Below are 14,646 nucleotides of genomic sequence, written 5' to 3'. Positions count from 1 at the left end.
GGAAAGAGAAAAATCTTAGAATTGGCCATGTCTACTGGATAGAAAAAGAATCTAAGCTGTCCCGTAATCAGAGTATCATCTACTGGAAACTGGTTTTAACCTACTAACCTTGGAGCTCAAGATATCAATCTACTATAACAGAGATTGCAATGGTAGCAACATGGCTTTAAAATGCTATTTTCTTGTTACCCTTGTACTTCTTTGACCATAGTTCTGATTCAGAAGAAACCTGAGACAATTTCTATGAAACAGAAGCATAATCAGAAGAGCTATAGTAAAAACAGTTAGTAATCAAAGAGAAAAAGGGTTGTATATTCTTTTGTAATTGTCCGTTCAATACTCAGCATATGTCTTATGAATAGCTATAACATACTTTACCTAGTAAGATGCTAAAGATAAAAATATGGGCAAAGTACTATCCCTACACTGAGTTCGCAGTTTAATGTACAAACGATGTACCTAACAACAGAACAATCCCTAACTCAGGAAGAAATGTAAGAAAACTGGGTCTTGAAAAAAGATCAGAGAGAATTTTGCTTCCAGGAATGAATGAGTTAGTCTGAGAACACTGAGAATAAATAGAACATTCGACAAAAATATAAAGAACATGCTTGAAGGCATCAGAAAGCTAATATATTAGCTAGTAAGCTAATGTATGAGGCCAAGGTCTAGTAAAAAAAAAAAAAAAGGAATCTCAGAATTACAAATAAGCCTGGCATCCGAAGCCACTTTTCCCCTAGGTTCACCCATGCACTTAAGACAACGTAGAGATATAAGGAGGCTACTGAATCGAGTTTTCAAAATATTCCTGGGTCATAGAAAATGAAGTGGAGCTCAGGACTACCACTGAGAGGGACCCTAGTAAAAGCCCTGGGCTTTAGGTTGAGGCTAGAAAGAGCTGTGCACTTGGAGTACCAAATGAGCAATGCAGTGTCCTTTGAAGGAACTAAGGCCTTTTTTTTTTTTTTTTGGCTGCGTTGGGTCTTTGTTGCTGCATGCAGGCTTTCTCTACTTGTGGCGAGCGGGGGCTGCTCTTTGTTGAGGTGTGCAGGCTTCTCATTGCAGTAGCTTCTCTGGTTGTGAAGCACAGACTCTAGGCATGCTGGCTTCAGTAGCTGTGGCATGCGGGCTCAGTAGTTGTGGCTCGTAGGCTCAGTAGTTGTGGTGCACGGGCTTAGTTGCTCCGCGGCATGTGGGATCTTCCCAGACCAGGGCTCGAACCCGTGTCCCCTGCATTGACAGGCGGATTCTTAACCACTGTGCCACCAGGAAGTCCAGAACTAAGCCATTTTTGAATGACCTCTATTGCTGACTGGATTAAAATAATGACCACCTGCTAGAAATAAACTCAAATCTTTTCTCTAGGAAAACAACACCATTCTAGGCCTCCAATTCCCTCTACAATGTTTGCCACTCAATCAAAACTGTCTAGGCACCCCACAAGACACTGTGATTAAAATCTAGAAGACAAGAGGAATGACCCATCGAGGATCCACATAATGGAATTATCACACAGACTTTAAAATAACTGTGCCTTATACATTCATGGAAGCGAAAGTCAAGATTACAAATTTCAGCAAAGGATTAGAAACTATAAAACTGAAACACAGTAACTGGAATTAAGAACTCAATGAATGATTTTAGTAGCAGATTTGATAACTGAAGTGAGATGTTAGCACACTGGAAGACAGGTCAGAAGAAAATCCAGAATGAAGCAAATATAGGTAAGAATGTAGCAGACATAGGGGAAATTATTTTTAAAAAGGTTTAAATGGAATCTCAGAAGAAGAGAGAATGGGGCAGAATCAACATATGGAGAAAGACCCCAAAATTCAGGATGTGCTGATGACCTCAAACAGCATAAATGCAAAATAGTTAGGGAAGGAGAAGAGAAACCCAAACCCAAACATCCACACCTAGGCACCGCCCAATAAAACTGCTGAAAAACCGAAAGAGAACTTTTAAAGGCAGCAACAGCAGGGGTGAGACATCTGAACAGGGAAAGTAAGAGTGACACTGGATTCCTTAAAGATACTTCACAACCAGAAACTAACTGGTTATCTTTAAAGTGCTGGAATTAAATAACTGCAAAAATCCCAGAGCCAGCAGAATATCCTTAAAAAATGAAGTCAAAATAAAGACGTTTTCACACAAAGATAAGCTGATGAAATCCGTCACTAAAGGACATTCTTCAAGTAGAATGAAAGTGACCCCAAATGGAAGACCAAAGGTGTAGGAGAGGATAAAGAACTACAGGAACTACAGGCAGACCTCAGAGATATTGAAGGTTCAGTTCCAGACCACCACAATAAAGCGGAGAAAGAAAGTGAGTTTCAGAATTTTCTGGTTTCCCAGTGCATGTAAAAGTTATGTTTACACTATACTGTAGTCTATTATAAAGTGTGCAATAGCATTGTGTCTGAAAAACAACATACAAGCCTTAACTATCAAATACTTTACTGCTGAAATATGCTAACCATCGTCTGAGCCTTCATAATCTTTAAAGTAACATTAAAGATCACTGATCACAGATCACCATAAAAAATATAATAATGAAAAAGTTTGAAATACTGCGAGAATTACCAAAATGTGACAGAGACACAAAGTGAGCAAATGCTGTTGGAAAAATGGTGCCGAAAGACTTGCTTGACACGGGGTGGCCACGAACCTTCAACGTGTAAGAAATGCAGTATCTGCAAAGCGCAATAAAACAAAGTGCAATAAAACCAGGTACGCCTGTATAAATATGTGTGTAAATCAAGTGAATATTGGCCGGGAAGCACTGTAACAGACAATAAAAACATCTTGTGGAGTTTAAGTATACAAAGAATTAAAGATGCAGGAGCATCTTAACTCAGGAGGGAGTTAAAGCCCAGAAAGAGGTATATCTATTGACTAAGTCCAGGATACATGCTGTGGTCTTTAGGGTAAGTATATGAAGACAAGTAAAGCAACCAATAACTACCAAGCTTACACAGGGGAAAAATAGAATTATTAAAAATATTCAAATAATCCAGAAGACAGAAAGAAGAGAAAAGGGAACATAGGACAGGCCATCAAATAGAAAGCAAATACCAATATGTAGATTTAAACCTAAATATACATTTAGGAATTACATTATAAGGAAAAAATGAGTACTCACCTATTTATTTATTTATGCCACAACTCACTGTAGAAAAGATTTTAAGGAACATAAACATCTGAGTAGGCAGGAGATTGCCAGGTGGAAATAATGTAAAAGGACATTTTTACTACAGAAAAAGCAGCATGCATAACTACACAGAAGCTCAGAGTGGCATGAAGGAACTGTGGCCAGGTCAGGCTGCATCAGAAGGAGCTGCAGGAGATGCACCTGGAGAGGCAGCTCAGGACAGCTGAGGGGCCCTGTGTGCTTGCCAAACAGTCGGAAATTGACCCTGAAGGGAATGGGGGGGGCCTCCTCGACAGATTTTAAACCACATGATGATATACAAGGACTTGTATTTTAGAAAGTTCCTTCTAGCAGCTGTAGACTTGGAAGAAGAGGTTTAAGAAAGAGAAACTGGAGATAGGTGATTAGTTAAGGGCTGGCAGAAAAGATGACTTGGGCCTGAGCACACACAGTGGCTTTGGGGATGAAGTGCAAGCAATTCGTGCCTGGACATGGTGACTGAATGGACGCTGGAGGAATTGAATAAAATATCGCCACACTGACTATATCATAAAGAAAGACAATTGCCATTTAGGTGATTCAGATGACTACTGGTGGCAGAGAAGTGCCTTTTCCCCCCCAATATTTATTTATTTATTTATTTGGCTGCATGGGGTCTTAGTTGTAGCTCGTGGGCTCCTTAGTTGTGGCTCGCGGGCTCCTCAGTTGTGGCATGCGAACTCTTAGTTGCGGCATGCATGTGGGATCTAGTTCCCTGACCAGGGGTCGAACCCAGGCCCCGTGCACTGGGAGTGCAGAGTCTTATCCACTGAGCCACCAGGGAAGTCGCCAGAGAAGTGCTTTTTAAAAAATAATAATAAATAATGAAATGGGAAATATTTATCTGAAGCAAGTCAGGTATTTAGAGCTAGCCTGAATAAAACTTGGAAAATCTAAACTAATTTCTTGGTGAGCAAAGAATTAGAGAAAAAGTTAGTGGTATGGTTCCAATGTTTAATGGCATCTGGCAATAGCAACCTAAGCATATGAAAAAGATTAAACTTGCTTAGCAAAGTAAGCCTGCTCATAGACTGCTATAAATGCCGAAGAGTGAAGTATAGGAGCAAACACAAATCGCAACCGCCACCAATAAACTATTTTAGAGGATTCAGGTATTTTTGGTGGAGAAAACTTGAACTATGAAAGTATATCTTTCAAAAGATATCTAACTCCAAATTTGAGATGTATATTTCAAAAGATTAATACCTAAACGTACACATGAAACAGGTATTTCTTTTTTTTTTTTTTTTATGGTTTCCACATGGTTGTCATTTAGAACACATGCAGTTAAAAAGTTAGGGGCATGTGCTATAGAGTCAGAAAAACCTAGTACAAGGCCCTGCTTCACTACGATGTGATACTGGGTAAGTTACTTAGTCTCTCTGAGCCTCAGCCTCCTATAATTAATATACGAATAATAATTGTACCTATCTCATAAGTTGCTCTGAGGATGAAACAAGCATTTCTATACCCCAAACTCCCAACAACCTTGCCACAATTACATATTATATAGGTATAGTCTGAATATTGACTATATTAAGTCCAAAACTTACAATACTGTAACTAAGTACTCCTTTTGAAGTATTTATTCTATTTAAAATCATGTCATACAAATCACTCAGGATTTTTAAAGGCTGTATTAAAAACTAGTAGAACAAATGCAAGACAAATCAGAATGATATAACTAACAACAGCAAAAGAAAAGTGGAGTAAGTGGTGGAGCCTCAGAAAGGGTATGAATCGTCAAAAGAAGCACTTCCAGAACAGCAACTCTTAGTACCTGTTAGTTAGTAGCATAACTACTATGCATAACTACTATGGGGTATCATAACTACTACTACTACTACTACTATTATGCTACTATAGTAGCATAACTACTATGCTTCAAGTAAATTACAGGCAGTAATTGCTGACAATTAGTTAAAATGGAAAAAAAATTGCAAGTTATGGGAAACAAGGCAGAAAGGAAGAAAGACAAATCTATACTAATTATAGGCAGAAAAAACTATAAACAGTCTTTAAAAAAGACAAGATTATCTATAGTAGTACAGACATTTAGCTAGATGACAATATTGTTAACAATGAACCACGAAAACCTTACTTTTGCAGAGCCATCTCCTTCTGCTGATAGAGCTCATTCAGAATCTCCACTTTCTGCCTCAGTGTTTTGCATTCATCTTCCAGTACAGCTTTGGCAGACTGCAGGGAATTGCGATCCTCCTCTAATTTCTTTATTTGGTCTGTAAGGGATAAAACGTTTGAGCTTTGTGTGCACAAGAACTGGAGAACTTACTGAGGAGGCCAGCGTTAAGGGGGGTGAGAACATGGAAACAGGAAGCCACTCTTTATTTTTCCAGTGGCAATTTCTTTTCAAGAAGCAACCTACCTTCCAGGTTATATTTAGTGGACATGGAGGCTCTAAGTTTAAATTGTAAAAGTTTTAGATCCTCTTCAACTACTGATATTGCAGTCTGTGTCTAAAATTTGCAGAAGAGAGAAACAGTCTTAAAAGTGAGGCATAGTAAGAATTCACAGGCACTTATAGTACTCTATACAAAGGATTATACCCGAGAAACGTCCATCATCTGCTTAATCTGCTCTTTCACCTTCTCACTCCGGTCACCTAAGAAACAAAAGGATTTCAGTGCTCTTTCCTTCCTTGCTGTTTAACTATATTTTCTTAATTTCCCCCAAACTATTATCATGTTCAAACATTCAATGAAAAAACAAACTAACGAAAAGAACTGATTCAGCTATTTGACTTTTAAGAGATGTGCAAACTTAGGTTGAAAAAAAGAATTCCCAGTTTGTACAATAAAAATATTATCCATGCTGTACTTGAGCAAGAAGGGATATGTGAAGTAAAGCTCCTTCTTCTCTCTCAGATCTACCTGCCCCCAGTCAAATATCTTATTTAGAAAGACTCATTCCTCTGCTCTCCCCTTGAATCTGCTACCAGGTGTAGGTTAAAACACCCACAATGTGAACAATCTCCAACTTGAGATAGAGCGTCTACAAACATTTCTCTCATCAGTAAACACTCTTTCCCTTTAGCCTCCACTCTAACTGCTTAGTTTAAGTTTACGGCTCCAACCGCTCGGTACTTTTGAAATTGGTTGTGGCCCTAAAACCACAGAACTACAGAAATGATAAGCATGAAGTTCAGAAAGAAGTTTCTCCTACTGAGGAGTGTTCAGTACACAGAGCTGGGAGACAGGACTGATGCTGCTCTGGCTCCAGTGCACACCTACTGCTGTACCACAAGCCAGCAACCCACCTCTGCCCAACGCATACAGACCTGTATCGTCGTCCCTTGGTATCCACAAGAGATTGGCTCCAGGACCCCCTCCCCCACCCCCCACAGGAAACCAAAATCTGTGGATGCTCAAGTCCCTTATATAAAATGACACAGCATTTGCACATAACCTACACACATCTTCCCACATACTTCATCTCTAAGTTACTTATAATACCTTAAACAATGTAAATGTTACGTAAACAGCTGCTGGCACGCAGCAAAATAAAGTTTTGCTTTTTTGAACTATCTGGAATTTTTTTTCTCCAAATATTTTCAACCTGCAGTTGGGTCAATCCACGGATGTGAACCCACAGATTCAGAGGGCCAACTGTACAAATTCAGTGACAGGCGTCTACAGCTTTAACCCTAAAGAGGAAATTCAGACCGCTGAAAAAAGCATCAGTGTACTTAAGAGACTAGAAGGCAAAAAGAGGTCCAACCTCCCTGAAACCAATCTTACCTCCCACTTCTCCATTTGCTAATTCATCTGATTCATTTCCTCCTTTATTTTGACCCTCAGATTCAGATTCACAATCTAACTGATTCAACTGTGTAATGCAATTAGTCAAAGCCTAGAAAAGAAGCAAAAGGATATTTATTAGAAAGAGCCTCTCAATTTCAATTACCCAGATTCATGAGAATTCATGAGAATTAAGCACGTATTCAGGAGAATGAACTCACATTAATATTATCATCTTTGTGAGTGAGAACTACTTCCAAATCTTTCTGAGACTTCTCAAATGATCTGATTTGTTCACTGAGCTCAGCATGTGATTTACTCCAGTCTTTGATTTCTTGCTGCAACTGCAAAGTTAAAACACATCAATTTCTAAACGTTATGGCTTTTGCACTGGAGACAGCAAGACCACAAAAAATGAGCCATGCTTCTCCTTGGCTCGTCATTAGGGACTATACTATGGCCTTGGTTAAGGGGTGGAGAGTGACTCCATCCCTCAGAACTGCAATGAGAACCTAAGAGCTGTCAAGGACACTGATCTAGTGTATTGCATCCTTCAGAAAATTGCAGCCAGTTCAAATAATTCACTTCCAGTAGGAATAGAAGGGCACATCTCCCTGCCTACCAAGCCCAGACTCCAGATCATGTAACCGTCCCTTGGTCAGAGAAACAGTAACTGCTCAAAGGAGGGTAATAAATACCTAATTCTTTGGGTCTAAGAAGCAAGTCCATCGCCCTCTTGAGGCTATTCACGTTAATATTTGGCTGGTGCTGGATGAGACAAAGACTAAACATTCTGATAGCTGCAAGGAATTGTACAAAAGAACAGAAAACCTAGAACAGATGGAGAATGTACACATGCACTCAATTTGGGGAGCGCAGTTTAAACTCTGCATATCTAAAAATTGAATCCTGCATACGTACTTCATTTCCTTAAAAACCATATCCAAGAAAAGATATTCAAGCGGTAATGATATCTTGTTTCCTAGTTACATAATCTATGATGTTAACTTTCCTTTACCTGCTCCTTCTTCTTCTTAAGTCTAGCATTTTCTTCTTGAACCCGATGGCATTCAGACTTCACTTTCTCTTCACTAAGTTTAGCTTCATTAAGGGCAATTTGAACCTAATGCAAAACACTTCTATTAATGCAATAATTCCAAAGAAAAACACATAAAAAGTTACTTTCCCAATTAGACATACGGTTTTTGTCTTTTGCATTTTCTAGCACACATCAAATGTTTGCTCCTCAAAATACTAAGACATCGTATTAATGTATCTTGCAGGAATTGTACAGAGCTTTACCTCTGAAAATTCTGAGGCATTCATTGAAATAACATCTTTTAACTTCTCTACAGATTTCTTGTTTTCTGATATCTGCCATGGGAAAAAGAACACAAAAATGTATTAGAATTTCAGTAGAAACACTGGGATATATGATAAAAAGAAGAAACATTAACAAAACACATCGCAGAGCCATCCCCTAGATAGCAGGTAAAAGCAGATGATCCAGTCTTGGCCTAGGAGAAAAGTCAACAATGTAAAGACATGAGGAAAGAAAACACTGAAGACATAAATATTTCATACCATCCACAACTTTCCTAGTTATGAAATAATGTGGTACATGACGAGACAAAAAAGTCAAAGGAAAGAAAATGAAAAATAATTCAAGTAAACCAGTTCGAATCAATGATTTTTCCTAGTGGTAGAGAAAAAAATCCCAAGGTCACTTAAAAATTCTCTTGCTAAACTAAAAATGGCTGGACTTGAGGGGGAAGAGCCAAATCTCAGATACAGAATTCCAAAACTTATCAAGGAATATGTCAAGGAGGTGGAGCATAACTCTTCACTCTTTAACTGTGGGTTGTGCACAGTAACTTCCTTCCAAAGAGTACAATATGCAGAGGATGGAAAAAGGGTTAACTTTATAGCAGAGAAACCTGGCAAATACTACCTCAGCCAGGTGATCAAGCTTAACTGGGTGTGCAATATATGGGAACCCTCTCTACTATCTTTCCAACTTTTATATAATTCAAAAACTGTTCTAGGGACTTCCGTGGTGGTGCAGTGGTTAAGAATCTGCCTGCCAATGCAGGGGACACAGGTTCGAGCCCTGGTCCAAGAAGATCCTGCATTCTGCGGAGCAACTAAGCCTGTGCACCACAACTACTGAAGCCTGAGCACCCAGAGCCCATGCTCCGCAACAAGAGAAGCCACAGCACTCAGAAGCCCGCGCAACACAACGAAGGGTAGCCCCCACTCGCCGCAGCTAGAGAAAGCCCGCGCGCAGAAATGAAGACCCAACTCAGCCAAAGATAAATTAAAAAAAAAACAAAAAAACTGTTCTAGCATTTAGTTTATTTTTAGAAAAGAACCACGCAAAAACAAATCAAAACAAAGTACTAAGACCACTCAAAGGGGCAACTATTTCTTACTTGCTCTACATGTTTCAAAGGGCAGAGCCAAGCAATATGAAAATTACCCAGGGCTGAAGACAAAAATACTTCTGAGGCCTGTAAAATTAATAACTTGGGGTATTAGCATTTAAAATTCCACGAAAATGCACAGAAGTAGGTTCAACTTCCCTGACTCCCAATATTATTTGAGTTAAAGCATGGGAAAATGCAGAGTTCATCTCATCCAACCTACAAAATAGTTGAAAAGCCAATTTACAGTAACACTTAACAGCAAAACTCTTACCAAGTCCTGATTCTTCGCATTCTGTTCTCTCTCAGATTCTAACATAGCACGCAAACTTTTAGCTGTGTCACCCAGAATTTCATTAGTTTCTTCAAGATTCTTGATTTTATCCTACAAAAAAAGGTATTAATAATAATTACTCATTATTTTTCTTTTGTCTTTAGAATGCAATCTCAAAAAGAAAAGGGATTTTTACCTTAAATCTAATTGCTTCGTCAGAGAGAATCATGTTTTGTTTCTTGGTTTCTTGAACATGTTTCTTTGATTCCTTGATCTAAATAAAATAAAGCATTCAAAATTTAGAAACATAAATTATAGTGCTACCAAAACTTATCTCCAGGACTTCCCTGGTGGTTCAGTGGTTAAGACTCCACACTTCCACTGCAGGGGGCACAGGTTCGATCCCTGGTCCGGGAAGAACCCACATGTCGGGCCATACAGCCAAAAGAAAAAAAAAAAAAAACACTTATCTCCAAATAGGAGATCCCTCAGAGAAGCAAGCAGTACTTTACACATATGATGGCTACTTCACGTTTGGAGAGTTTGTAGGAGATGAAAAAAAATGTTTTAATATGATTTAAAAACACCATAACAGGACTTCCCTGGTGGCACAGTGGTTGAGAGTCCGCCTGCCGATGCAGGGGACACGGGTTTGTGCCCCGGTCCGGGAAGATCCCACATGCCGCGGAGCGGCTGGGCCCGTGAGCCATGGCCGCTGAGCCTGCGCGTCCGGAGCCTGTGCTCCGCAACGGGAGAGGCCAGAGCAGTGAGAGGCCCACGTACCGAAAAAAAAAAACAAAAACAAAAAAACCCACCATAACAACTGAACTATAAGACAGGAGGAAATAATTCGAGCTGGAACCACAGGGGGAAAAAAACTAAAAGAATAATTAATACCTTCTGCTCATAACTTGATAATTTTTGTACAAGCTCTGCATTTTCTTTCATGATATTCTTCAACTTCTCAGAAATTTGCTGTTCAGTGACTGAAAAGGGGGGGAAATCCATAAAATCATCAAAAATTGAATTACCCAATGCATTAGCAGCAAAGACATGCTATCTGGCACTCTGAGGGAAATGAACTCAGCATTAACTATTATGCCTTTAAAAAGCAAACTGTAGTTAATAGCACTAAGGGTGTAAAAATATTAAAATTTAAGAAAAACATAATAAGAACACTTACTTCAATGAGATTCCAATTTAAATTTATTTCAAAGACAGGAAATACAGTAAAATGTTTTAGCTCAATGTCTTTCTCCTTCATGAGCACCTTTCTTCTCAGAAAATGTTATCATTTCAAATATATGCCATTTGTAAATAGAAATAGAAAATGCAAGCATATTGACATACCTCTATTCCTCAAATTATCTACTTAAATACATATTTACTGTACTGAATAAACCATTAGCACAGGAACACTGTTCACAGGTAATAAATTGCACTACTTCAACATTCAAAGTCAATCTGCCCAAGCCGAATCCTCTTCTCCCTGCTGCCACCTCAACTCCTATCTCATCTACTCGCATCACCATCTACTCTGTCATCTAAGCTAGCAACCTAGGATTAGTAAAATGTTCAGGAGTTAATAAGTCAATCAGAGATCAGAAGTCACCATATCTACTGTTAGCTTACACAAAACTCATATCAAATACCAGTACTGAGGGAATAGTACAAATAACAAAATAAGCCTGAATATTTACCTTGATATACTCTATTCTTTACCTAAAAGAGAGAGAAATAAAATTAAACTTGATATCAAGACATCTTATTAATAGAAATATTATAGTTCTTAACACAATAGTCAAATCATAACAGAATGAAAATTTAATAATGGTTTGGTTCAGCATAAGGATCCACAGGATTAAAAAATAAGAAAAGGCTAAAAAAATTTCAAATTTAATTGGTAGTGATACTTCATTAATAGTTTATGATAGATAAAAGCACTAAGGTAAATACCTTATTTTTGCAACTAAAGATACGTTCACGGGGACTTCCCTGGTGGCGCAGTGTTGATCCCTGCTCCGGGAAGATTCCACATGCCATGGAGCAACTAAGCCCGTGCACCACAACTACTGAGCCTGCGCTCTAGAGACCGCGAGCCACAACTACTGAACACGCATGCCACAACTACTGAAGCCCACGTGCCTAGAGCCCGTGCTCTGCAACAAGAGACGCCACCACAATGAGAAGCTTGCGTGCTGCAATCAAGAGTAGCCCCCGCTCACCACAACTAGAGAAAGCACGCGCACAGCAATGAAGACCCAACTCAGCCAAAAATAAATAAAAAAGATACGTTCATGTATCTTTTCAATGAGCACCAATCTTATTAAAAGAGGACTTAAGTTCCATAATGGAAAGGGATTATTATATACATGGAAGTTGCTAAGAGAGCAGATCTTAAAGGGGGGAAAAGGGGAAAAAAGATCTTGTAACTATGTATTGGTGACGGATGTTAATAACTAGACTTATTGGCAATCATTTTGCAATATATACAAATATCAAATTATTATTTGTACACCTGAAACTAATATAATGTTACTAGTCAATTATTTCTCAATTTAAAAAAAGTAAAGAGGAATAGTGGTTTCATATTAAACATACTAATGCTTCACTCATCCAAATCATTTATTTGACAACCCCAAATAGCCAGAATGAGATCTAGAAACAATGATAATTGAAAAAGACTCTGAGGAAACAAAATTAAAGGCATGATTGTTGTCCTAATATGCCTCTTTCATGAGAAAACATCTTAGAATTCCTAATCAAAGTTGGCTATTGGGTGAATTTAGAAATCTAACAGACTGCAGCCTCTGATTTTCCCAACCCCCTAAAAATAGCAGTCATAAATCTAAAAGGGAAAAGAAGACTGCTACAGGAAAATACACAAGCAATGAGAGAAATAACAGCTAACATCTTCTAAATCATCTCCTAAAGACAGCACCGAATTACAGGAGAATAAAATACAAGCAGTACTCAATTTTTAAAAAAGTGTTACTAAATGTCTTTGTAACCCAGAACTTACTTCCCTTATCAAACATCATAAATGGTGATGAGATGCTCAGATCAGTCCACAAATCATCCATGATCTCAATATTATTACAGTATCTAATACCATTTTTAACGATGCTGTTACAGGAAACTGCATTCAGAGTTCCAACACAGAAATAAATAACTATTTCTCTAATGTCACAGCCTTGCTAATGAGGGAGTAAGCTTCCTTTATCCTCCTTTCACCCAAATCAACAGGCGAGGGAAAGCAGGAAGATGCAACAAGCAGGCAATGAGAGTAGGGACCAAGGTCCCAAATGTTGAGGCTGCAGGGCAGCAGTTAGGACATAAAGCCTACATAACCTTGTAAAAATCTAAGCCATGTCAGGGTTTTTGAGATGGGAGAATTAAGAGTGGGAAACAGAAAACGTTTTCACCGTTTTCCCTTCTGTTCACCCTTTCTATTCTTTTTCCTTGTGTCTGAGGAAAAGCCCTATGAGGTTTAAGGAGTCTTCACAAGAATCCAGGCAAAAGACCCTTCTTTTTAAGTGATTTTACAATCACTTGTGCAAGGAGAGAAAGCTTATTAACAATGATATGTCTGATAAAATTAAGAAATCAGAATACTCGAAGTTTAGAATGGTACTCATCCAATGCTTTTGGCCATTTAACTGTTAAGCTTCAACTGAAACTGAAAGCTTTTCGTCTGCAAAGCTCATTTACACAGAATCTTCCTCAATTATATTAGATGACCACGAAACAGAATCATAAGCATGTATCTGTACGAGAATACATACATATATATATATATAAAGCATGAAAGACAAATTATACACAGAAAAAGACCCCAAGGAATAAAAATTTTAATAGTGTGTCTTTGGACACTATATAATACGTATTTCCAAATAAAAAGATGTTTTCTGAACACAACAGCACATGATCAAATTAGAAAAATCTGTGAAACAGATATATATAAGGAAAAGGGCTGAAAATTTACCTCTTCTCCTGATGTATATTTTTACCATTTGCAGCATTTTTTCTGTACGTATATGTGCGTTTATATAATACACAGTTTATCTACACTTTAAAGTCTTGGTTTCTGCTTTTTTCCACTTAACATTAAATTGTGAGCACTTTCTGTGCCCCAATATCTTTGGAATACATAAATTTTAAGAGCTGCCTAATATCTCATTATATAGATGAACAATAATTTAATAACCCCCCCATGATGGATCATTTAGGTTCTGTGAAGTTTTCACTCTAATAAACACGGTTCCATTTTTAACACCCTATACAAGATCTCTAATGTATGATCGGTTACTTCTTTAGAATAGACTATTAGATACGGTATTATACTATATAAAAGGACATGAACATTTTTAATGCTTCTGACTTATAAACTGAAGTTTTCCCATTGAGATTATACACATGCCGTCTTGTTCACCTATGTCTTTACCAACAAAGATTACACTGTTAGCTTGGATTATAAATATGAATTTGTGTTCAACTTAGTAACTAAAAAAGAAACAAAAGGGCAAGTGATTATAAAACAGTCCTGTATTTATGAGTCTAAAGGTATACGTTAATTTTATTTACTCACAGCAAGGACAGTTCTCCAGAAGAAAATGGCAAATGAAACAATTCCTAAGAAGGCAGTGGTAAGTACAGGCTTCCAGGGCAGTCCGTAAAAATCAGGCCCAGGCTGAACATCATCAGGCAATGTAGCAACTAGCTGAAACAGAGATATTAGAAATTGTGGGAAACCCGACAGAAATTTACAATAAAGCAGTCACAGAGAATCATCCGCAGAAATCTAATTCAAACTCCATTACACAGCGATCCCCTCAAAGTTCTTCAATAGCTTCCACTGCTTCAATAAAAAGAGGATACTGGCGGCTTCCTATTTCTTGTTTGGCTTGACGTATTTTAAAACATTATAAATCTGTCTTTACATTGAGCATATATTTCCATTTTGCAATAAGCCCTACACATCATGTTGTCCAACACATGGCT

General features: G+C 38.1%; 1 protein-coding gene across 5 annotated transcripts in view; it reads right to left on the bottom strand.

The window, feature by feature from the left end:
• Nucleotides 1-14,646, bottom strand: part of MIA3 (MIA SH3 domain ER export factor 3) — a 54,794-nt gene that overhangs the window by 9,319 nt on the left and 30,829 nt on the right. For all 5 annotated transcript variants that reach the window (XM_029230513.1, XM_029230512.1, XM_029230510.1 and 2 more), the window contains 12 exons: nt 14,234-14,365; nt 11,346-11,367; nt 10,543-10,631; nt 9,842-9,919; nt 9,646-9,756; nt 8,251-8,322; nt 7,967-8,071; nt 7,170-7,292; nt 6,949-7,060; nt 5,758-5,813; nt 5,577-5,667; nt 5,292-5,430 (listed from right to left, as the gene is read on the bottom strand). In XM_029230513.1, the coding sequence (XP_029086346.1) occupies nt 5,292-5,430; nt 5,577-5,667; nt 5,758-5,813; nt 6,949-7,060; nt 7,170-7,292; nt 7,967-8,071; nt 8,251-8,322; nt 9,646-9,756; nt 9,842-9,919; nt 10,543-10,631; nt 11,346-11,367; nt 14,234-14,365 (1,130 nt within the window). The remainder of the gene's footprint in view (nt 1-5,291; nt 5,431-5,576; nt 5,668-5,757; nt 5,814-6,948; nt 7,061-7,169; nt 7,293-7,966; nt 8,072-8,250; nt 8,323-9,645; nt 9,757-9,841; nt 9,920-10,542; nt 10,632-11,345; nt 11,368-14,233; nt 14,366-14,646) is intronic.

Source organism: Monodon monoceros, unplaced genomic scaffold (assembly GCF_005190385.1).
Source record: "Monodon monoceros isolate NGI ecotype Baffin Bay Population unplaced genomic scaffold, NGI_Narwhal_1 Super_Scaffold_18, whole genome shotgun sequence".
NCBI classification, from domain to species: domain Eukaryota; kingdom Metazoa; phylum Chordata; class Mammalia; order Artiodactyla; family Monodontidae; genus Monodon; species Monodon monoceros.
Note: the sequence above shows the minus strand (reverse complement) of the source record. Positions and strands in the feature narration are given on the sequence as shown.